The sequence below is a fragment of the Camelina sativa genome, chromosome 1 (genome assembly GCF_030686135.1).
Source record: "Camelina sativa cultivar CO46 ecotype springtype chromosome 1, ASM3068613v1".
Classification (NCBI taxonomy): domain Eukaryota; kingdom Viridiplantae; phylum Streptophyta; class Magnoliopsida; order Brassicales; family Brassicaceae; genus Camelina; species Camelina sativa.
Window position 1 is genome coordinate 23,140,497 of NC_141880.1, and position 25,885 is coordinate 23,166,381.

The 25,885-nt window shown below is 36.7% G+C and overlaps 3 protein-coding genes and 2 non-coding genes across 5 annotated transcripts; all 5 read left to right on the top strand.

The window, feature by feature from the left end:
* The first annotated feature begins 257 nt into the window (after positions 1-257).
* On the top strand, positions 258-2,083 carry LOC104710162 (uncharacterized). Its single transcript, XM_087509311.1, has 3 exons — positions 258-1,041; positions 1,144-1,228; positions 1,535-2,083. The coding sequence occupies exons 1-3, from the start codon at positions 1,015-1,017 to the stop codon at positions 1,762-1,764; spliced, it is 342 nt and encodes a 113-aa protein (XP_087365437.1). The 5' UTR covers positions 258-1,014; the 3' UTR covers positions 1,765-2,083.
* Positions 405-971, top strand: LOC147950226 (bZIP transcription factor 30-like). The gene is made up of 2 exons (XM_087512528.1): positions 405-845; positions 909-971. The coding sequence occupies exons 1-2, from the start codon at positions 405-407 to the stop codon at positions 969-971; spliced, it is 504 nt and encodes a 167-aa protein (XP_087368654.1).
* A 254-nt stretch (positions 2,084-2,337) lies between the features above and the next one.
* Positions 2,338-3,006, top strand: LOC147950227 (uncharacterized). The gene has a single exon (XM_087512531.1). The coding sequence runs from the start codon at positions 2,338-2,340 to the stop codon at positions 3,004-3,006; it is 669 nt and encodes a 222-aa protein (XP_087368657.1).
* Positions 3,007-15,331: 12,325 nt separating this feature from the next.
* LOC147950228 (small nucleolar RNA R71) lies at positions 15,332-15,438 on the top strand. The gene has a single exon (XR_015565354.1). It is a non-coding gene; the product is annotated as a small nucleolar RNA R71 (small nucleolar RNA).
* A 9,872-nt stretch (positions 15,439-25,310) lies between these two features.
* On the top strand, positions 25,311-25,414 carry LOC147950229 (small nucleolar RNA R71). Its single transcript, XR_015565527.1, has one exon. It is a non-coding gene; the product is annotated as a small nucleolar RNA R71 (small nucleolar RNA).
* The last annotated feature ends 471 nt before the right edge of the window (positions 25,415-25,885 follow it).

Sequence of the window (25,885 nt, forward strand, 5' to 3'; positions counted from 1 at the left end):
AACCTAATAGAAAAATAAGTAAATTTTCAAAATAGCTATTCACTAGTAAAAAAAAAAGTAAACAATGTACCAACACTAGTCATTAGCAAAAGTAAACAACTTGCTAAAATAAATAAAATTAATTAAGATTGAGTCAACCTTAAAATTTAATGATCCTAACTTAATAAATTTTCATTATATTACCTAAAAACACAAAGTTCATTTAAGTGTTTTGACTTAAAAAATTATAAGTTAATTTACTGACAAAATCAATTCCTGAAACATGAGACTCCTCTTAACCAGTATAAATGGAGGATTTTGTCCTCTAACTATCAAAGAAAAAGAAAAAAAAAACCATTTTGTTCAACTTTCTTAGTTCATTGTTGAAGCTAATTAAGGTAAGAAGTACTCTTTAATCCTCAGCGATGAATGGACGCGACAGTATCGCTCTTTCCGAACCACAGTCGAGAACTCAGCAGTCGGCTGTCGACTCCTCCTTGCCTCCTTTGAGCCCTTCTCCGTCGTCATTACATCATCAGCCACTTAGATCGATGAACCTTTCTCCACCGTTGTTACGTGGTTCTTCGTCATCGGCTCATGTGGAGGATAACAAAAAACCTTCATCGCCTCCTTCGGGTGTGAAGAGAAGAGCAGGCAAAAACATTGAACCTTTAAGCAGACACCACAGGAGTGTTTCAGTGGATAGTTGTTTCAGTAACTTCTTGGAGCTACCTCTCTCTCCGGGTGTTGTTTCCTCTACCAGTTCGGCTGATGGAGACTACCATAATACTTTGGACCTCAAGTTTGGGAAAGACGAGTATACTGCTGATGAATTGGAAAAGATTTCGAAATCTGATCCTAAGAAAGTCAGACGGTAAGTTTTGAGATAGCTTTTTGTTTCATTTTTATCCATGTGTATGGTCTTTCAGAATCTTGGCAAACAGAGAATCAGCTGCACGTTCAAAGAAGAGGAAGTCACAGTACCTTCTTGACTTGGAACACCAAGTAAATTTTCTTGAGAAGGATATCACTTTGATGCAAGAAAAAGAGATGCTTTTGGAGGTGAGACATCATATTTGCAACTATGAAATTGTCATATCTAAACTCCGTATAAAAACTATTCATGTAATGAACTTAGTGAATTTATATTGTTGTTGCATGCAGAATGCTAAAAACATGCTGATTAATGAGAAGAAGGAGTTCATGATTCGACTTGAATCGTTGGAGCAACAAGCAAAACTTCATGACGGTACACATCATCAAATTAATTTCCAGTAATACTTAAGCAAGTTTTTTGTTTTGAAATCTATAGTAAGGTTAAATTTTTCGAACATCAACGCTTGTAACTGGGTAATCTTTGTTTATGACCTCAGTCGTGTAGTAATTTTAAATCATATTTGATATTTTCATGCATAAAAGCACATTTAAGATTTTCATGCTTTAGGCAGGATTTTATTAGATCCTTAACTCTGAGACACATTTATTATTCTCTCCGCTATACCATAGACATAATATTTGTTGTTATGTGTGAACAAAATAATTCGGTTGCATGCAGAAATCAAAAGTCCAAAGGCGACGACAACGTTGAACGAACAATTGAGTGTGGAAGCACAACAGCTGACGGAAGTATTAGCATCGAACGAACAATTGAGTGTAGAAGTCCAGCGGCTAAAGATGGCAATAGGTGATGTGATGCATAACGATGGCTATCAAATTGACCTAAACATGTTGCAGCAACTCACCATCAATGAGTCCGATCAGCCACAGACAAGCAAGCAGCCCTGACTTTTATGGACAAAACAAAGGGAGTTCGGTGACATTGGCAATCCTATGGGTTCTAGGATCGGAGTTATATTTAGTTATTTTTTTCACATATATTGTGGATCATGTTGAGAGTCAAAAAAATCTGTCTCAATAGTCTTGCTCATAATGATAGATAGATTTAATGATTGTAACCGTGAGGTCTCAAACAGTATGACCTTTTTGATTTTATTTTTTGTTATATCTAGTTATGTTTTTCCAGTGAAGCTATGTGTGTTTTTTTAGGTCGATAATTAAGCATATGTAACTTTATTAATTTCTCTATGATAATTCATTAGAGACTTTTATAACTTCTATTAATTTAATTGAAGTAATTTCTATTTTTATACTCAAAATCAAGTTGTAAGTTATATACATCTCAGTGATGTATAAAATCATATCCAAGATCTTAGTATCAAGACTGCAGCCTCGCTTGAAGGTTTGGTTTCTCCTAATCAGTCAGCATTTGTGGAGGACAGACTTATATCGGATAACATCCTGATAGCACACGAAGTGGTTCACGGATTAAGAACTCATAACTCCATATCAAAAAACTACATGGCGATCAAAACGGATATGTCAAAAGCTTTTGACAGAGTTGAATGGAGTTATCTGAAGCAACTTCTTATGGCTTTAGGATTCAATGTGATCTGGGTCGAACTGGTGATGAAATGTCTAACAACTATTACCTATTCCGTGCTCATCAACGGTCAAGCTGAACATCAGGGACGCTTAAACGGAATGCGGTTCTCAGAGGATGGTCCTTCAATACACCATCTTCTTTTTGCGGATGACACCTTATTTGTTTGTAAAGCGAATGAGGACCAATGTGGAGTGGTTAAAGACATCTTAAGGATTTATGGTGAAGCTACAGGTCAAGTCATCAATCTTGAAAAGTCCTCAATCACCTTTGGAAACGAGGATGAGGTAAAGGTTATAGTTAAAGCAGCTCTAGGAATCACAAATGAAGGTGGAGCTGGTACATACCTTGGTCTACCTGAATGCTTCAGTGGATCGAAGAAAGATATGTTGGCCTTCCTTCATGAAAAGTTAAAGAACAGGCTATCAGGTTGGTTCGCCAAATCCTTATCGCTAGGAGGTAAAGAGATTCTTCTGAAAACTGTGGCTATGGCCATGCCGGTGTTCGCGATGTCCTGTTTCAAGCTCCCAAAAGCAACCTGCAGTCTCTCTCTAGTGCAATGTCTTCTTTCTGGTGGAGCTCGGTAGAAAACCAAAGGAAAATTCACTAGATAGCTTGGGATAGATTATGCTTGTCCAAAGATCAGGGTGGGTTGGGATTTAAAGACATTGAGCTCTTTAATCAAGCTTTGCTAGCTAAACAAGCTTGGAGACTGATTCAGTTCCCGGATTCACTCTTTGCTCGGTTCATAAAAAGCAGGTATTATCCGGAAAATAGCTTTCTAATGGCTGGATTAGGTAGTAGACCATCGTATGCATGGAGGAGCATTCTATATGGTCGAATACTTCTGGATAAGGGTCTTAAACAAAGAGTGGGAGATGGATCTTCCCTACATGTTTGGACCACTCCTTGGTTAGAGGATGGCAGAATGCGAGCTCCTTTAATGAAAAATATCCTGGTTGATTTGGAGTTAAAATTTTGTGACTTGATAAACCCAACAACAAAGGATTGAGATTTGTTATGTTTAGAGGAACACTGAAGCTTGATCATGTTCTGAAGAAGATGAACTTCAAAAGATGCATAAAGGAGCCTATTGTGTACCTCAAGAATGACAAGAAAGAAAGTCTGGTAGTGGCAATCTATGTTGATGACTTGTTTGTGACAGTAACTTCACAAAGAGTCATTGATCAGTTTAAAAGGGATATGTCAAGGGAGTTTGAGATGTCAGACCTCGGAAAGTTGACATATTATCTTGGTATTGAAGTAGTACAAAGAGCGGATGGGATAAGAATAAAACAAGAAGGTTATGCTCAAGGTATTCTTATCGATACTAAGATGGATTCGTGTAACTCAACGCACATACCAATGGATCCTGGTATGGAGATATCAAAGGCTGAAGAGCAACCTGAGATTGATGCCACAAGATATAGAAGAACGATTGGGTGTTTAAGGTATATGCTTCACACACGACCCGACTTGGCTTTTGCTGTAGGAGTTTTGAGCCGGTATATGCAGAGTCCGAGAGAGGTACATGGACAAGCTCTTAAACACTTGGTAAGGTACGTGAAAGGAACCACCAACTTAGGCTTGTTCTACAAGTGTGATGGGTTGAGTAAGGTTGTTGGGTACAGCGACAGCAGTTACAAAGCTGATATTGATGATGGAAGATGTACTGGAGGTCATGTGTTTTATCTCGGTTCATCATTAATCACTTGGACCTCACAGAAACAACACACAGTGGCGATGTCATCATGTGAAGCTGAGTTTATGGCAGCTACAAAAGCATCAAATCAAGCCATATGGTTGAAGGAGTTGCTAAGAGAAGTTCTTAGTCCAGATGAGAAGATCTTACTAAGAATTGACAACATGTCAACCATAGCTCTAAGTAAGAATCCAGTGTTCCATGGAAGGAGTAAACACATACTCACAAAGTATCACTTTATTCTTGAGTGTGTGGAGAATGATCAGATAGAAGTGGAGCATGTTCCTGGTGAGGAGCAGAAGACGGACATTCTTACTAAGCCACTAGCAAGAATCAAGTTTAGAGAAATGAGAAATTTGATTGGAGTACAAGAGATCGAAGCACCCGGAGTTCAAGTTGGAATTAAGGTGGAGAATTTTGGATAATCCCAACTTGAGGAACAAGCTATCTCCTAGGAAGTTGCCAAAAGAGATAGAAATAGAAAAGAGGAAAAGTTCCTAAAATCTTAAGTTGTAATATGTTAATTCTAATAGGTTTAGGAAAAGTTAAACCTATAAATATAAGAGTCTATGGAGAGGTGTTCCATAAGACTTGAGAGAGATTTAGTTTTTGAGAGAGTTTTCTAAATCAATAATAAGAGAGGTGTTCTTATATTTCAAGTTCTTTTCTTAGAGTGATGAGTCTCGTGGAAGAGAAGACGTACCGTACAGATCCGTCGTTCTCGCTGGTCAGCGTTAGTCACCACCGTTGGTAGGACAGCCACCGTGTTTCACCGGAGATGTCAGCCGTTATCACTGGAGCAGTCGTGGTCCATCGGAGATGTCGATAAGGGTAAGGAAATCCTATTTTCTTATGTAGCTTGCACAAGAAGTTTCTGGCCTTGTCTTATGATTTGTTATTGTCGTTGTTTTTGTTTTGTTGTTGAGCCATGGGGAAGTAGCCACCGTGTGCTTAAACCGTCACGTTCAGCCGTTGAGGAGATTCACCGAGAGTAAACGCCGAGAAAAGGTAAGCGGCAAGCTTTATTTGTGACGTTGCTATGTGTTGTTTCGATTATTAAACCAAAGACTATAACCAAAGTAAACCGAGGATTCTAAGTTGTGTAATGAAGTTCAGCACCGGGATTAATTGTCGTGATATTTGACTTGTGGTGTAATGAATTATTAGATTGTTGGTTTAATTTAATCATTAAACTAAGTCTAATTAATTATTTGGAAAATACCAGCTCAGTTAAATCAGTTTGGTTATTAGATTAAATCATGGATTATTATTAAAATATAATCTTTGATCGTTTAATCTACACCATTGCAGTTTGAGATTGGTATCGAGTTTGTTGTTGCTGGCCTTTTATCAAGGATTCAATTCGTGTGGCCAAGGTGAGGACAAGTTGGTATCAAATGTGTTTGGATAGTTGCTTAGTCTAGGGTTAAGCTGAGTATATCTATAAGTTGCATATATTATAAGTAATCGTATTTGTTTGTTGAAGGTATTAATATTTATAAGTATATAAATATATTTTTATAAAATATAAAAAAGAGAACTAGTATCTTAGAGTAATATATTGAACTAAAATGTATATTTTATGTGGGTTATTTGATGATTGCGTGAATACATGTTTTGTTGTGGTAAAATAAGTGCTTGTGTGTGAGAAGATAGGTGCCAAGGGCACGTAGATGCGGGTGAGCCGCAGCGAGTCCTGCAAGGAGAATTCCTTGTAGTTGTGTGGTGGTCTACGGGCGCGGAATGCGGGTAGATCAGGATGGCTGACGAGTCGACGTGTGGGAAATGCTAGGAATAAGTGCAAGAGGCGCTTGGGATCCGTAAACATGAGCACGAGTGATTGATGCTAGGACGAAGTGAAAGAGGCATGGAGGTTCCATAAGCATGGTGCATGAAGAAGTGCGAAAGCATGAGGGATCTGATAATGCACGAGGATAGCGTGTGTTGACACGTTGTATCCGACCCATCTATAGGGCGGTTATGGGACGTAGTCTCATTTGTGTGCTGTGTGCGTATGTTTGTGTGTCAGGACACAATGATTGCTGCTTGTCTTAGGTTTAGACTGTGTGATTGTCTAAGCATGTGTGGGTGTGGAGACTTCGGGAGCCCTAAAGCTTTCTCTCACTGAGTAATTATCAATTACTCACCCCTCTCTTTTTGCAGGTTAGTTAAGCGAAGTGTGTCTTTTTCCGTTGTTAGCTGGTGGTTTTTGCATTTAAAGAGCGTTTTGGGTCGGGTCAGGAAGTTAACCCGTTGACCAGCTCCGGGTACCGAGTTCGGGTGTTACAATTTTTGTATCAGAGCCAGGTTATGTCAAACCGGTCTGACCCGGGAGGCAGTCATGAGGGAGATTGAATTTCTCGGCCGTGGAGGCTTAGAAGATGAAGTGATAAGTTGACTTGAGTAGTTAACGTTAATGGAAAGAATGCTACCGTGGACAGTAGTTTTTCTTGGAGTCGTATATAGCAATTGGGAGTTGTTAAAGTATTTGCCAGTATGGTTAAACCAATTACTCGACTCATATGGAAGGACGTGATGTTCAAGTGGACGAAGGTTTGAGATAATAGTTTTAAAAGTCAAATGGATATTTGATGAAAAATCGAAGTTAATATTGTTGAGTGAAATTTTTGGAGTTGGTGCCAGAAATTTAAAGATGAGGTGTTTTATAAAGATCACTAGTCAAGGTTATTCTAGTGCTTGGAGAGCACAAAAGGTAATTGCAGCGGAGGAAGTGGAAATAAGAAGTGTGTGAGGAAACCACACAATAATTCACATTATGGACTTCTACAGAGAATGTGTATGTGTGATAAAGATGATTTTTTAAAAAATATTGCTTGTCATTTCAATTGAGATATGTTGTTTAAAATTCAAAGTTTTCTTAACCCGAACGGAAAAGGGTGTGGTGACAATGGAGATTGATAGTGGACTGCTACGAACGACTAGTAGTAGGGACACAACTTGGGTAGTTGTAAAGTTGGATGTGTCAAGACGAAAGATGTTGAAAAAAAAAAGTGGTTGATTTTATTACTGGGGCTTTAGAGAGAGCCTTAGAAAATGTATGTTATTCTAGAAAAAAAATGATTGGAAGAATAGAAAAACGCTAAGACTACAACATATGAAATTTGATAGGTGGTATAGGAATCCACTAAGGTTAGTGAAAAGGAATTCACTAAGGACTATAAGGAGACATAATTTCGATTTGGTGTTTGTTTATTGTAGAACGAATATTATGTGGCGAAGGTAGATTAAATGAGAAGTATTACTTTGAGGAAACAAATGCATGGAAGCGTGAAACCTAAAAGAAACGGAATTCCTAAGAGAGTTTTATGGAAACACTATGCTAATTTTTTAAAAAAATGGGAAACCTTCATAGGGACGTTAGCATTGCAGAGTGAGCGCAGTGGAAGCGTAGTTAGTCACAAAGCCACACGTTTTATGGAGCCATTAAGGTCATGGTTATGATTATACTACAAGATGTTGTTAAACAAAGTTGTTTATTTCTGAAGCAATTATTTTTTTCACAAGTCAAGGTAATGGAAAAACTTTTTGTCTGAAATTGGATTATTCTATTCAAGTGTTAGAACTATTTGAAGAATGTGTGTTATGTCTAATTGAAAGATAGATAAAGGAACTATGACACCTTACGTTCCAATTGGTCATATGGATAACATCAGATACGCTATAATATAAGATAAAGATTTGTATTTGTTGAATCAAAAGTGGAATAGTAAATGCAGAGAGAAATTTTTCTAGTGAACGAAAACTAGAGTTGTTACACTATAACCAAGTGAAAACTTGTGATTCGTTGTTGATCAGAAAAGTTTGGAAAGAATTCAAACCGGGCATGTAGGAGAAGGACACTCCAAGTTAGTTGGATAATCAAAAATGTTGAGGATAAAAAAAAAAAAAAACACTCCAAGTTGAGACGAAAACTAAGTGGAGGATATACCGATTCGTAAATTCAAGGACAAATTTATTTCAAGTAGGGGAGAATTATAACATCCCCAATTTTATAATTGGTAGTTGGGTCAAATTACTTAGTACGGCCCATTAATGATACATGTGAATTAAACACAAAAACGACGAGGGTTTATGTGTGGCGAGTATGTGCGTATATTACATTTCCTTCTGCATTTGCCGTCAAAGAGAAACGCAAACCTAAACCCTACGAGCAGACCAGTATTTTGATATGTGAGTCCCTTGTTGTTGATGCCATTTGTTTCGTAAGGAGTTCGTGATGTTGTTGTTACTGTGATGAGAAGACGTACCGTACACCAGGTCGAGTTGGTCGAGCCGTCTGGCTATTTTGTCTTTTAGCGTTTTTAGGGCTTCCACTACTTTTTCTATATAAGGGCTTGTACCTGCAGCCACCAAAGAGTCCAGCTTTTTAGAGAGTCAGAAACCTAGTTTTTACCTTTTTGGGGATTATTCCTTTTGCACTTTTATTTTCTTAGATCTTGTACTTCTTTTAAAGGAGAAAAAGACTAAATTCTTCAATATTGTTGGTTTCATAACTTTCTTAATATTGAGAATTTGAGTTTGGTTCTTTCTTCAATATTATAGATCTTTTATTTATCTTTCTAACGATGCAAGTTTCAGTATTTTTTGGGTTTATGACTTTGTTTGATTTGGTCAAGCTTGATTGTTGTAGATCTCTTCTGGGCTAGATGTTCTTAATGCTGATCCTATATCTGAGAGGGTAGGATCTGATTTCAAGCCTCTTAGCATCACACCAATGTCTAAGGAGCATAGATAAGGCTAGATCTAGAGACTATCATTAGGCTTGCTAAGAGATTAGAAGTCTTGTTTGATTTTTGACATATTGCTTAATGCATGCTTGTGTAGATTCTTTACTTTGTGAGAACAAGTCTAGAGATGCATGAGTTTGATTGTTTCTTGCCATGAGAGTGGATTAAACATGTCTTAGAAATATATATCTAGAGATTAGCTCAAGTTGTTTGAGATTTGTTGACCAAGTTAGATGACCTCAATCATAGTCCAGCCCATGAATTCATCCTCAAGACCTTCCTTGTTTATTGATTTCTTAGCTTAAATTATGTTGTTTGATCGTAGTTTGATTCGTTTTGGCATTGCTCTGTTTTTTTTGTGTTGCTCTGTTTTGCGTATTCGTTTTGGCATTGCATGAAAAGATGCAAATGCAATGCAACGAAACTCTAATGCAAGAACAGTCCTAAAGCTATGCAATAATGGTCAAAATGTATAGCAAAAGATGCAAAAGATGTGAATATATTAAGGAAAAACAGGGTAAAATATATGAACATCATGAATCAAAGGTTAACATCACAGTATAATGATCTCAATATGAAGTTTGAAGGTCTGAACTCAAGAGTGAAGTATATGGAGAGCAATATAGCATCTACTTCAGCTCCAAAACCCACCCAAATCCCTGGAAAAGCAGTTCAAAACCCAAGGGAGTTTACTGCCAAAGCCATTCATATCTTTGAAGAAGAAGTCACTGAGGACAGTGAAGTTCAAGTTGGGGAGGATTGGTCATTTCTTGAAGCGCAGAGTGAAGTTTGTGCAAAGCAGACTGAATCCGGTATTGCACTCGACCAGGTGCTCGGGTACCCACTCGACCGAGTGAGTGTTCGAGTGGTCGATCGAGCTGAAGAGTCAGAAGCTGTCAAGCCTGCTAAGTACATCCCTCCTGCTTACAAACCGCCTCTACCATTCCCATGACGTTTCAAGGCACAGAAGCTTAAGGAATTAAGGGAAATCATTAAGAAAAAAGAAATGTTGGCTTTGCAACAAGAGGAAGAGAAGGCTTTGAAGGAAGAGGTTGTGATTGAGAAACAAGAAGAAGTGATGGCCATACAAGAGATTATCATTGCTTACCAAGAAGAAGAGAGAGGACCTGGCTTGGAACAGTATGATCCATATCCTCTCTATAAGGATTTTTTGCTTGATTTATCAAAGAAGAAGGCTCAAGCTCAAGATGAGAAGGATCTTGAAGACCTTGGAGGAGTAATCATTCCAATTAAGCTTAATGATCCAGGTCCATTCTATCTGCCTTGCACACTTAGCTATCTTCACTACAACTAGTGCTTATGTGACTTGGGAGCATCTATCAGTGTGATGCCCTATTCTATAGCACAAAAGCTTGGGCACACTGACTTCAAGTCCACCAACCTTCATATATGCCTAGCTGATGGTTCAAACAGAGATGTGGTTGGCAAGTTGGAGAATATTCCAGTCAGGATAGGAAGAGCAAGGGTTCATACAGATTTTGTGGTATTGGAGATGGACAAGGAACCTGAAGATCCTATCATCCTTGGGAGGCCATTCTTAGCCACAGTTGGAGATGTTATTGATGTTAAGGAAGGTCTTGTGACTTTGAACATTTCTGAGGGTATAACTATGAAGTTTAACATCTATAACCCAACCAACCTTCCTACCATTGATGATCAACCTTTTACTATCAAGGACAAAGGTGGTCATGAAGGTTTAAGTAAAGAGGCAACTCCAAAGGACAATCTCTCTCTTCAAGAAGATTCTGTGGAAAAGCTTAAGAGGTCAGTTCAAGAGTTGACTGGTATGGTTAAGGATCTCCAAGTCAAGCTAAACAAGAGGTCTTTGAGGAAAGCAAGACCAAGGCTCAAAATCAAGAAGAAATATGGTTTGTGTGTTAAGGGTGAGGTGATCAAGGATCAGACTCACAGTGATCAAGAAGTGCCAGGGAGGATTTCATCACCTCCTTGGTATCTAAACAAAGCCTAAGAAGGTAACCAAAGTCAAACTTAGTGACTCTAAACAAGCTCACTAGGGAGGAAGTCCCTAAGGTATCCTTGTATATAATGATTAGGATTTTGTTATTTTGATATTTGATTTGGTGTTTTCATGGTCAGGGAAGCAAGGGAGTTTAATTAGAAGAAGAAAAGGAGACTCGCGGTCCAGCTCGACCCCCCCCACTCGAGCACGTACTCGACCGAGTCTCGGTCGATTCCCATCGTAGAACTACCCCAATCTCCACCTCCAAGTCATCCACAAGACCCCAACTACACTTTTGACAGCATGCCAGAGGATGTGGACAGTTTCTTCTCCAATCCTTAAGGTACCACAATCACCTTCCCTTGTAAATACCATTGCATTTGATATTGTGTTTTGTTTTTGGTCTTGAATCCTCTTATAAATTTCTTTCACACAGAGGACTGTGTGATTTAAGTTTTGGGGAGGGTTTGAGATAGCATTTGATATTGTGTTTTGTGTTCTTATTTCAAATTTTTAGCATCATCATGTTAGTATTTGCATAGCATCTAAGGCATAGAAAAACCCTAAAAATTTGAAAATTTTTGCAAAAATCTTTGAAAAAAAAAGAGTGTTCATGTAGTTTGCATTACATATTAGGATCTTGTTTAGCATGTTTCATGTAGGATTGTATAATATTTGCATTAGGGATCTATGATAAGCTTTGCCTTGTTAGCTTGTTTTATTCACTAGACTAGGATCAATGCCCAAGTTAATAGTACTTTGATGCTAGTTGAGTGGTTAGAAGCATACGATTAAACCAAGCCTTGAATTCCTGCATTGCATTTGGTCTAAATTGAAGCATGTTGTGATTTGATGTCATTTCCTACTTATAAGAACTTAATATTGACTATTAAATATCAATGTGTGCATTGCTTTAAACTCATGGATACCATATACATATTTGGATCATCTTTCTCCTTTTTACCACTCTTGTTGATCCAAGTAGCTGATTGAATCATTAAAATCAGTTTCCAATACCCTTAACCAGACCTTCTTTCAAGCCATGTTTATTCTTGAGTGTGTAAGGCCTATTTTGGGATTAAGCTTGGTAGAAAGTGTTAGGTTTGAACTGACAAGAATAATGCCTTGTGTAGTTCTAGTTTGCATTTTCCAAACTAGATAGGACTAGGTGATTTCATTGTTGGGTTTGGGATTTGGTTGTTTGAAAAAGAAAGAAAAGAAAAGAGGAAAAGAGAAAGAAAAGGTTAGAGTCTTTAGGAGGGGAATGTGTTTAAGTAAAATCAAATTCTAGTGAAAGAATGGGAAGTATGATATTGTTTAAAGATGGTTTCAGTCAAAGAAAAGAAGGAAAGAAAAAGAAGAGTAGCAAAATGCTTTTATGTCTTAAGAATAAGAAGAAAAGAGAACCATAGCAAATAAGTAAGAATCTCTCATTCCACTAGAAAGATCAAATAAGAAACCTCTCCTAAGACTTTAAAATCAATAGAGAAAAGGGTGAAAGTGAAGAGAAGAAGTTAAAGGGTAGCACTAGGATCAATTGGGTTTAGATTGATAGGATAAACACTTTGGGTGCCTTTGGGTAGACAAGGTTTTGTCCTTGTATGTGTCTAAGTGTTCTTACCTTTAGCATTCTTCTAAAGCTCAATCCATTTTTATGAGAGAACCTTGATATTGATAAGCCCCACTCTAAAGAGAGATCATCATTGTCTCTAAACCTTTTACTACCAAGCCAAATGAGTTTAAGCATTGCATAGAATTGATTCATGTTCTTGATTAATGAATGTTGAAGGAAATGGTTGATTTGAATGCATGTGGACATCTAAGGCTCAAATCAGTAAAGGTTGTGATATGCTTGTCTAAAATCTTTAAGTACAGCTCATTCAACTTGCATCATAGTACTAGTAACTTGGACATTGATTATAGATGGTCTATTTGCAAGCTTTAGGAGCTGAGATCCCACTTTCGAACCTCACCTACCTTCTTATGTCTTGTTCATTTGCTTGAGAGCAAGCAAAGACTAAGTTTGGGGGTGTTGATGTTCATATATTTTACCCTGTTTTCCCTTAATATATTCACATCTTTTGCATCTTTTGCTATCCATTTTGACCATTATTGCATAGCTTTAGGATTGCTCTTGCATTAGAGTTTAGTTGCATTGCATTTGCATCTTTTCATGCATAAACAAGTGATTTTGGAGCTTAAGGAGCATGGAAGCAATGTTGAGGAGAAGTGAAGCAATCATGAGGAGAAAGCAAGAGAGCTAAGGCTAAAGAACTAAGGTCCGGAGTCCAACTCGACTGCCCACTCGACCAGACACTCGACCGTGTGGTGAGAGGGACTCGACCGAGCGGGAGGAGCACAAGAGGAGCCAACTCGACCGGTCACTCGACCGAGCACCAGGTCGAGTTGGTCGAGCCGCCTGGCTATTTTGTCTTTTAGCGTTTTTAGGGCTTCCACTACTTTTTCTATATAAGGGCTTGTACCTGCAGCCACCAAAGAGTCCAGCTTTTTAGAGAGTCAAAAACCTAGTTTTTACCTTTTTGGAGATTATTCCTTTTGCACTTTTATTTTCTTAGATCTTGCACTTCTTTTAAAGGAGAAAAAGACTAAAATTTTCAATATTGTTGGTTTCATAACTTTCTTAATATTGGGAATTTGAGTTTGGTTCTTTCTTCAATATTATAGTTCTTTGATTTATCTTTCTAATGATGCAAGTTTCAGTATTTTATAGGTTTATGACTTTGTTGTTCATCATGTGTTCTTGTGAGTAGTTGCATAGGATCTTGAGGATGGGTTAGGCTGGGTTGTGTTTGAAGTTTGTTTGATTTGGTCAAGCTTGATTGTTGTAGATCTCTTCTGGGCTAGATGTTCTTAATGCTGATCCGATATCTGAGAGGGTAGGATCTGATTTCAAGCCTCTTAGCATCACACCAATGTCTAAGGAGCATAGATAAGGCTAGATCTAGAGACTATCATTAGGCTTGCTAAGAGATTAGAAGTCTTGTTTGATTTTTGACATATTGCTTAATTCCTGCTTGTGTAGATTCTTTACTTTGTGAGAACAAGTCTAGATATGCATGAGTTTGATTGTTTCTTGCCATGAGAGTGGATTAAACATGTCTTAGAAATATATGTCTAGAGATTAGCTCAAGTTGTTTGAGATTTGTTGACCAAGTTAGATGACCTCAATCATAGTCTAGCCCATGAATCCCTCCTCAAGACCTTCCTTGTTTATTGATTCCTTAGCTTAAATTATGTTGTTTGATCGTTGTTTGATTCGTTTTGGCATTGCTCTGTTTTTCTTGTGTTGCTCTGTTTTGCGTATTTGTTCAGCTCGACCCTGCACTCGATCTACACACGATCGAGTGCTTGCTCGAGTTCCAACCCAGAACTTGTGTTTATGATTTGTGTTTATCTTGTTTCACTCTAGTTGCATTTCTGTTGCATTCATTTAGTATCCTGTTCATTACTTACCTTGCATTAGTTCAATACTTGCATTATCATAGTTTCTATTTCTGTTTTAGCTTCATAATTGTCATAATCATTCTGTTCCATTTGCATTTAGCTCCTAGTTCTTGTAGTTTTACTTTCTGCATTTTACATTTCATCATAGGATTGTTAGTGACAAACAACCTTTACATCTGGCTTGACTTAGACTCATATGCACATCTTGATTGTTCACAAACACTCAGATTGGATTGACACCTCTTAAACTACAACTGCATAAGGGGAATTGAAACACCTTGCTTTCACCATTGTTCATCATCATAACATTCACATTCCATTTCACCCACCACAAAAAAATATCAGTTTCAATTCAACTCAGCAAATTGTTTAGCCTCCTCAAGCTTTCCATTGGCTTGCCCAACCAACAATTGTTGCATCATAGCTCTTAAGTCTTCTTGCTGGCCTTAGTTAGTCTGAAACCCTAGTGGGGGACACAATTGTGGCTGGAACACCTGTTGTTGCTGCTTGGGTTGGTAGTTTGGTTGTTGTTGAGGTTGTTGAGGCTGTTGAGGGGGGGGGGGGGGGGGTAGAATTGATCTTGTGGGTTAGCCACATTGTTACTCCTATAAGAGAGATTGTTATTCTTGAATCCTCCTTGGTTGTAACCTTTGAATCCTCCCTGGTTTTGCATGTAGCACAACTCAGCAAACTCCCTATCTCCTTCTTGGACTGGAGCTTCTTCTTCACCAATGAAATGGATTGTCTTTGGTTGGCTTAGGAGAATCTTGTCAAGTTTCTCATTGACCATCTTTAAATCCTGCTTGTATTTGTCCTCTTGATCAGTGGAGGTGATCCTTATGGTTCTATCATAATCTTCATTATAATTACCATCTGATTGAGCAAGATTCTCTACCAACTCCCAGCCTTCTTCCACATTCTTGTTGAGAAAGTTTCCATTGAAGGCTGTATCAAGTAGCATTCTAATCTTGGGTAGAACTCCTCTGTACAAAGTGCTGAGCAAAGACTCATTGCTGAATCCATGGTGGGGACACTGAGTTTGGAATCCTTTAAATCTCTCCCATGCCTCACAAAAACTTTCATTATTTCTCTGTGCAAAATCTGAGATTTCATTCCTCAACCTAGCAGTCCTTGCATTGGAGAAGAACTTGGCCAGAAAAGCTTTCTTGCATGCATCCCATGTTGTTATTGCTCCAGTAGGAAGAGTCTTCTCCCAGAGATGAGCTTTGTCTCCAAGGGAAAATGGGAATAGCCTTAACTTGAAACCATCTTCACTTACTCCATTGATTTTTGTGAGTCCACAAATCCTGTCAAACTCATCAAGGTGATCTAGAGGATCCTCCATTGGCAACCCATGAAATTTGTTGGCTTGTATCATGGAGATCCATCCACTCTTGATTTCATAATTATTATTGGCAACTGCAGGAGGCACAATACCAGCTCTTTGGTTGTGTGTGTTAGGTGCATCCCCAACACCAATGTTCCTTGCCCTTGGAGCGTGTTGATCTTGTTGCTCCATTAGCACTTGTTGTTCTTGTTCCTGATTGATTCTTGGTTTCTGCTGTCTCAGGTCCCTTGTTGGTCGGTTGATGTGATCAAGGAGTCTCTGAAGATTATGATGACCCTTGGATCTTGTTTGCATCAATAGACACGAGTACAGACTCGGACAGACACTCGGTCGAGCGCAGGCTCGAGTGGATGGTCGAGTCGACTGGGAAGTGACGTCTATTTGTATTCGGCTTCTGACTCGATCACGAACTCGAGCACTCACTCGGTCGAGTGGAGGTCGAGTTGGAGGTTGAGTTGGTACCTGAAACTCAATCACAAACAAGCAGTAGAAGAATCGAGATCAGTAGTGAACAAGGAGATAAAGGAACTTAATCTTAGACTAATATAGACCCTAATTATCACAAATAAACACTCAAATGGGCAACAACGCCAAATTGAAACTAATATCTTTCTTGGTGTGTGAAATGGAATGTGAATGAATGATATGATGATGAACAATGGTGAAAGCAAGGTGTTTCAATTCCCCTTATGCAATTGTAGTATAAGAGGTATCAATCCTAAATGAGTGAATGCAAGCAATCAGGATGTGCAATACTTGTCTAAGTTAAGCCAATTATAGAGGGTGTTTGTCACTAACAACCTATTGCAGAATGTAAAGTGCAGAATGTAAAAGCTGAATGGAAAAGATACTAAATGTAATGGAACAGAATGATTATGGCAATAATGAAACTAGAACAGAGATCAAACTATAGCATGTAATGAACTAATGAAAGGAAAGTAATGAACAGGAAACTTAATGAATGCAACAGAAATGCAACTAGAATGAAATAAGAAACAAGACAGGACATACACAAATCATAAACAAGAGTTCTGGGAATGAACTCGAGCAAGCACTCGATCGAGTGTAGATCGAGTGCAGGGTCGAGCTGGACAAAAACGTAAAACAGAGCAATGCAGACAAAACAGAGCAAGACAAAAGTAAATCAAACAACGATCAAACAACAGGATTTAGACTAAGAAATCAATAGACAAGGAAGGTCTTAGGGATGGATTCATGGGCTGAACTTATATTGTGGTTATCTAACTTGATCAACAAACCTCAATCAACATGAGCTAATCTCTAGACATTAATCTCTAAGAACATGTTAATCCACTCTCATGGCAAAAACAATCAAGCTCATATATTTCTAGACTTGTTCTCACAAAGTAAAGAATCTATACAAGCAAGCATTAAGCAATATGTCAAGAATCAAACAAGACTTCTAATCTCTTAGCAAGCCTAATGATAATCTCTAGATCTAGCCTTATCTATGCACCTTAGACGTTGGTGTGATGCTAAGAAGCTTGAGATCAAACCCTACCCTCTCAGTTATAGGATCAGTATTAAGAACATATAGCCTAGAAGAGATCTACAACAATCAACCTTGACCAAATCAAATAACCACAACATCCATCCAGCCTAAACCATCCCTAAGAGCTAAGGAAACTACTCACAATCACACATGATGGACAGCAAACTCATAAACCCAGAAAAACACGAAACTTGCATGATTACAAAGATAAAACAAAGATCTACAATATTGGAGAAGGAATCAAACTCGAATTCTTGATACTTTGAAAGTTATGAAACAAACAAGTATGAAGAATCTTGTGTTTTCTCCTTCAAAAGAGGTACAAGATCTAAGAAAATAAAAGTGCAAAAATCATAAATCTCCAAAAAGGGTAAAATACTAGGTTTGAGAATATCTAAAAAGCTGCCCCCTTGTGGCTGCAGGGTACAAGGTCCTTAAATAGGAAAAAGGAGGGGAAGCCCTAAAAATGCTAAAAGACAAAATAGCCAGGCGGCTCGGCCAACTTCACCCGGTGCTCAGTTGAGTGACCGGTTGAGTTGGGTTTTCTTGTGCTCTTTCCACTCGGTCGAGTCACTCTCAGCACACGGTCGAGTGTCTGGTCGAGTGGGCAGTCGAGTGGGACTCCGGACCTTGGTTCTCCAGCCTTAACTCCTTTGGTTTCTCCTCATGATTGCTTCACTTCTCCTCAGCATTGCTTCCATGCTCCTTAGGCTCCAAAATCACCTGTTTATGCAAGAAAAGATGCAAATGCAATGCAACTACACTGTAATGCAAGAAAAATCCTAAAACTATGTAATAATGGTCAAAAAGGATAGCAAAGGATGCAAAAGATGTGAATATATTAAGGGAAAACAGGGTAAAATATATGAACATCAGAAATCTAACGATAAAGCAAGAGGATTGCACTGGGTAGCCTGGGATAAGGTGTGTAAGGACAAGGGCGACGGCGGGTTGGGCTTTCGTACATTAGAACAATTTAATGATGCAATGTTGGCTAAACAATATTGGCGGTTAATTTATTACCCGGAATCCCTAATGGCTCGGGTCATGCGAGGCAGATACTTTCGGAATAAACACCCTTTACACGCTAAGAAGCCGTATTCCCCCTCGTTTGCTTGGAGGAGTATTTATTCTACTCAAGGCTTGGTGAAATTTGGTGCAAGGTGGGCGATAGGCTCAGGATGTCATATTTTGGTATGGCGAGATCCCTGGATACCGGATAATCAGCCAAGACCGGCTAATGGGCTAATGGCAGAGGTCGCCTGTTACATCCCAATTTAAGGGTTAATCACTTAATTAATCCTATTACTAAGGAGTGGCATATGCCAATTCTTGAGGAGTTTATGGACCCAACAGACATTCAAATTATTCAAGCTATGGAGATCAGTAAAGTTTACAAACTGGATAAATTGATTTGGCACTATACTAAATCGGGGAAATATTCGGTAAAGTTGGGTTATCGGCTAGCACGTGAATTAATCACAAAGGTTGAATTTGGGCCGTCTTGTATGGCCCTTAGGGCACAGGCTTAGAAACTGGAGGTTCCCTCGAAGGTTCAACATTTTTTCTGGTAGATTACCTCTGGTTCCCTTCCAGTGATGGAACGACTTGCTCATCGGGGTGTTCGGAGGTGGAGACTATCAATCACGCACTATTTGAGTGTTCTCATTCTCGTCGGATCTGGGATTTATCTTCCGTTGACTTTACTTCCGGGGATTTTCCTTCTGGTTCCATATACACGAATCTAGATTATATATTTTGGCGGGTGTTTTCACAGGCGGGCACTCCGAGTATACGTCTTCGTCTGCCATGGATTGTCTGGTCAATTTGGAAAGATAGGAATAAAAAAGTTTTTCAGGGTTGTGAGGCAGAACCAAGCGAGGTTATTAATCAGGCGGACAATGATAAATTGTTATGGGAAGAGGCTAAGTCCTTCTATTCAATTGCCCTAGATCCTCTGCCTGAGGAATCTCGGGATCCTCTTCCCCGTTCTCAGGTTGATGGTTCTTGGAAGGTGTCGGAATTAGTGGCGATGGTGCAGTCTCCTGATGAATGGCCCACTTTCTCCAACCTCTTGGACGATTTCAACGTTCTCCGATCATCCTTCCCATCCTTCCAGCTGTCGCGGATTCCACAGACGTCAAACATACGGGCAAATTGTCTGGTTCGTTTTTCGAAATCTTTATCTTATGAGACTTCTTTTGTAAACTCTTATCCTCCGGTTTGGGCAACCAATCTTGGAGTTATTTTCTAGTTTAACGTTAAGTTGAAAAAAAAAAAAAAAGCATATATAAGCACATGTAGAATCAAGAATCATGACCATATATGATATCCGATAAATCCCAAATCGTTTATACTCCAATCCCATACCTGTTCTATTTTGGTCACATTTATACTTTGAAATTAATACTTGGCTTCGTATGATTTACATACAGTATTAATGAGCAACACACCATATATATTTGCAATAATACGCTTAAATTACGCGTTTTTAATTAATGCCCTGTTATTTATTGCAAGTATATTTACTGTTAGATAGAATACTCATGTATACTAGAAAATTTAGCCGTTAGTACAATTTTTTATAAACAACTCATTAAATTTGTACTTCAAGATATACATACAGACATACATACAATATATTGTATCTATATTAGTATTTTTGCAGCAATTTTATGAAATAAATCCTGGAGTTGGATTTATTTACAGGTATGCCATCATTTATTGTTAAAGCCATTAATTTATTATTTTAAATATTCACTAATGTATTTAACTCATGATTCTATTTAAAATTATAGAAAAACAATTAAAGGCAATATTACCTTAAAATTTAAATTTGATTCTTCTTTCATCTTTGTTTGCTTTTATTTTTTCATTTTTGAATCATCATATAATAGATGAAATCATTAAAAATCTAAAATTTTCTGCATATATTGTGACTCAAAATTAAAAAAACGGACATATATTACTCTATAAATAAAAATTGTGTGTTCACCAACCACTTCAGCTAAAATGTTTAGATAATAATTCAGAATCTTATTATTATAAAATCAAAATAAATCTAAATCCGAATGAGCCGGAAGTTTCACTTAATAAGAATCCAAATTTAAAATTTATATATGATTAGTTTGGTTTGTAAAGTTGATTTTGTTTTAATTCTACCCAATATTGTAGAATCTTAAATTGATATATCTAAACTTAATAGAATTCTAAAATTATGAATATTTAAACATACTTTAAGTTTAAAATAACACAGACGGGTTATATTGCATGACAGTTTGTATGATGGGACGGGTTTGAATCGATATTACTATAAATGGTGTATTCAGCAAGCACTTCGGCTAAAATATTTAGATAATAATTCAGAGTCTTATTATTATAAAATCAAAATAAATTTAAGTCTGAATGAGCCAGAACCTTCACTTAATAAGAATCCAAATTTAAAAATTATATATGATTAGTTTGGTTTGTAAAGTTGATTTTGTTTTAATTCTACCCTATATAGTAGAATTTTAAATTGATATATCTAAACTTAATAGAATTTCTAAAATTATGAATATTTAAACAAATTAAAAGTTTTAAATAACACAGATGGGTTATATTGCATGATGGTTTGTATGATGGGACGAGTTTCGATATTACTATAAATTAAAATATCATTAATATAATACTTAAACACCAGTTAAATCCTTATTTCACTATTTTTAACAATACCAATACAAGATATGTCGAATAAACTGATTTAACTAGGATTAGTATATGCAATCTTTAAAATTATTTTAAATAAACTCCAATAAAATAAGTAAATTTCAAAAATAAATATAAATTTGAAAATAAATAAATATAAATTAAACACACTTAGTTTGGAAATACAACTAAGAAACATGTTATATAATTTTTAAAAAATATAAATCATGATAATCAAACAATTTCTTATTACAAATAAGAATTATTTCTAAATTTTAAAATTAGATAAATGAAAATTTAAATCAAAATACAATATATAAAAATTTAAAATTTTTAAAATTAGATAAATAAAAATTTAAATCAAAATACAATATATAAAAATTTGTTCTGCGGTGTACCGTGGGTTATGATCTAGTTTAAGATATACAACTAAAACTAGTGTTTCTTAATCCAATCTGACCTTCAGCCGGAACAATGGTAGATCAGATAAGTATTGTACTGGAAACAAAAAAAAATCCAAAAAGACCCGTAAAAGTATCTATGAATTGGATGATTCAAACACATCGATTGATTCCGTTCACAAAATTCTTTTAAATCTTAAACATATTTTTAAAAAAAAAGAACTTTAAACATATTACAAAATCAAAGATTTAAATTTTTTTATTATTTTTATTATTCTAATAAAATTATGAATCAAACGCAAAACCATCATTATTGCCTTTTTAGTTTAAAATTTATGCATATTAACTGTATATCACACAAAAAACTACAAATTATACATGTATCAACTGTGTATTGTATACACTTTATACATCTAATTAAGATAGTATATAGTATAACTGATTTATAATTCTTTCTATATCAAAATAAAAGATGTTTTAAACCAAAGTAATTAAATAAAACTACCAAAATTACTTTATTATCTATATACTATAATTAATTAATTGTCTAAACAATATGAATAATTTGTGACTTTATTGCTCGCTTGGTCCATACCCATCGAATGTAGCAACTTAAGAACCAAAAGGCTCTTTGATCAAAAAAAAAAAATAAGAACCAAAAGGCTATGCGAAAAAGAGCACTGATCAAGTTGGCCCTTGCTAACAGCTTGATGCACTATTTCCCTTCAACCCTTTAAGTGAAATGCGGCAAAAGGAAGGAAATCCATGGACCGACCCCATCGTCTCCACCTAGTAAGAACTACCAGAGCACCCCAAGGACGCCTTCTGTATCCAGGGGTCGCGGACCGACCATAAAACCCTGTTCAATAAGTAGAATGCATTAGCTGTCCGCTCGCAGGTTGGGCATTTATAGATTTTCCTTTAAATCTTGTGATGTAATAGGTCATCGTTTAGAAATAGAAAATGTCTCCAAATTCAATAGATAGGAAATGAACTGTCCATAGTCCAAAAGCTTTCACCCTTTCCGATGTGTGACATTTCTTTATAATAGAAAGTAACATTTCTACACTTAAAAATGTTAGTATGTTACAAAGTATGTAAATTATGTTAGAGGGTTATGTATTTGCATTGTGTGTTTGTTGAAAGTTATGTATCCGCATGGATGGCCCCGAAATAAGATTAAAAAGCTGGACCTACCCGTACAAAATACTTGATCAGCGGAGGTTGCACGATGGTGACAATCATTGCTTCTACGTGAAACCAAGGATGAACAAAACTTTATTATTATTATTTAAAAAATGGATAAAGGAATAAATATATTTTTCTTTTATATAATATTTCTATCAAACCACTAGACGCTCTTAGATTTCATTATGAACTGCCCAAGAAAACTGAACTAGCTACATACTAATATTTTGACTTGTAAATAATTTTTAGTTGTGTAACTAACCTTGTCTTACAGAAATGAACGCCACATGGGTTTCGTCATTCACATGTATTGTTAAATCAGAAAATATTTCGGCATCACATGATTATAATGATTTAATAACTAACGGCATATAAGTAAAAATAAAGTAAATAACAATTCCTTTATTGAGTATATGAGTAATTCTAAAAGTGATTCTATATCTGAGTTGAGTCGGCTATTAGTTTATATACTTATACTAATAAGATTATTTGTTACGTATATACACAGACTTTTTATCTGCAAACCCAAATTATCTAGGCAAAAAAAATAATTATCTAAATTTTAAGAAATCTTGAATATCTTACTAAATTTGATCAAATTATGTTGTTGTCTCACATTATACTTTAAAAAATTTAAAATTTGATCTAGCTCAAAAAGACAAAACACATAAACTTTATAGTTAAAATCATCTATTAAAGAAAAAGAACTTGTCAGCTATTAAAAAGGTTTGAAAGTACGTAAAGCATTTCTTAAATTTTAGTAAAAACTTTAGTTTACATTTTAACCTATATAAGTAACCAATTTTTTTAAAAAAATAATACTTGTTTCATAGTTTCTCTAAAGTAAAATTAAAAATACATTTAGTAAATAAAAATTTTGGTATGAATGTTAATAATTTCTATAGGAAGAGACAAATGTAGAACGTGGGGGGAGATAATGAATAAGAATAATGCCAGAGACAACCTTTGTTGTCTCGTTGCAGTGTATGCAGAGGTTTTCAAACTTACCATTTTAACATTTTCAAATAGAATTTGTTGGAACAAATTTGTATATGTATTTAATGAAAATAAGAAACGTATAAGAATAACATTAGCTAAATTGCAAAACAAATGATCAAAGTCCTTAGATTGCCTAATTTCATTATTGATGAACATGTCATTCTTTCATACTCTCAACTATTTCCGCGTCTAACCATTTCGTATGAGTGTATGACCCAACCTTATTCCCTATATTTTTTTTTCCAATTATACTAATGATGTTTTCTTTTTCGCTTTTGTCGGCAACTAATGATCTTCTTAAACATTGAATCCACCGTCAAAAAAAAATGAAAAAGAAAAAAAAAGTTTCAGTCTTCTCTCTTTTAATTATCTCCTTTCCAAGAATTATGTATAACAGTATAAGTAAGAGCAAAACACACCCAAAAAAAAATAAAATCTTAAGTCGACAAAACAAAATTATTAGTTTTTAAAATCGATTACTATTGAAAATAGTATTATTATTTTGTATCAGTTATATCTTTTTTTTTTTGTTCAAAGTATCAATCATATTTATGCAATTCATATATAATAGTTTTTTCTTAACACAATATAACCCCTAAAACATGATAAAGAAAGAAAAAAATCTAGTTTTGTAAACAAATCCGCGGTTGAACATTACAAGAAGTAAGGGCTTCAGTCTAAGATTACAATAAATTAACCTAATACTGGTTTAGGAACCAACCTAAATATATAGTTTTTATAGTAGGGATGCCGGATGCCAACATAGTTAAGCATTTGTGTAACATTTTTTTATAAGGAATCTTGTAAGGCAATTAGACAAAAGCTAAATGATAAAAGATTATTTTTTTGGTATCATGTATGCATTATTCATACGCGTAGATATGGACAATGCATAATTTTTAGTCAATAAAATAACAAAGTGTAGACATGGATTGGAAAAGACAAGCCCCTAAATTTGACCGTTCGATTGGTACGTAGCCATTTCGTCCTCCTGATCCGTTTTACATCCTCTTATCATTTTTCTACAGCCATTACTTTCTTTTCCCTTCTTTTGGTCCTTTCACCATCGTCCTTGATCATCCGTCGTCCAATAAATCGGATGTCCCAACGGTTCACGTCCGTTCTTCGGTCTTGGACCGTTCCGCGACTTGGATACCTCTTCCTCAAGTCTCTCGGTCGTTCCTCAAGATTTTTTTTTCTCCATTTTTCCGAGATATTTCTATGTCCTTCAAACTCATTTCCTTTGTCCGGTACGTACTTCGTAATACGGGTCATTACAATGGAGGTGCTTGATAACCCAGTGAGAAATTGTTAACTTGAGATTTTTGCTGGAAATTCGATCCTCGAAAGCCCGTTCCCTTGTTCTAAAATCCCTGTGCGAAACTGCTCTGCTGAGGTCGCGGCGGATAGACCTGATCTTGAGCATTCTCAACATTGTTGCTCCTATAGGATAGGGTGGGATGACTCCTAAAATTCTGGTTGAAACCTCGATTTTGAAAATTCCTTTGCCCTCCTATGTAGTTCATCTCCTCTGTACCTTCATGGCATGTCTCGGCTCCGAAGTCTTTATACCCCCAGCTTGTTCCTCGCACAAGTTGACGTTTTGGTGATCCCTCTTCAGGAGGAGATTCACCTTAGCAGTTAGGTCCTTAATACCATCTGTCTCAATAGCATTGACCCGCACTATTCGATCGTAATCCGTACGGTGATTGCTATTGCTTGTTGTAAGGTTTTCTATTAGGAGATTGGCTTCATTTGCGGTGTTAGTGGAGAAATCCCCTCTGCTGGCTGTGTCCAATACCATCTGGTACTTCTGCTCGATACTCCCATAAAAAATGTTCATCAGGTTCTCTTGGGTGTAACCGTGGTGAGGACAGTCTCTCAAATATTCCTTGAACCTCTCCCATGATTCACAAAAGGTCTCCATACCTCCTTGAGAGAATGTAGTGATTTTTCTTCGCAACTTGGCTGAAAACGATTTTGTGTAGAAGTGATTCAGGAAAGTTGCTCTGCATTGTGCCCACGTGGTGAGCGATACAGGATCCAGAAGATTCAGCCATCTCAGCGCCTTATCCCCCAAAGAAAACTGGAACAATGTCAGTATGAGGTAGTCGTAGGGGACACCATTGGACCTCGTCGTACTGGTCAACCTTTCAAAAGCCTCAATGTGGTCTAGAGGACTCTCCGACGGCAACCCGTTGAACACACGATACTGAACCAGATTGATCTTAATCTCATAGTCTTGCCTCGTAGGAGCTGGTGGTTGAATCGCAGATCGATTCGCGAACAGCCTGTTGTGAGCATCCTCGTCTCTCAAGGTGGTTTACCTTGCTGGTGGATTTGGTTCAGCTTCGTTTTGCTCTTGTTGGACTTGCCTCTGCTGTTGTTGAACGATACCTACTTGAGGGTTGGGTTGGTGAGCCTCCGTTTCTTT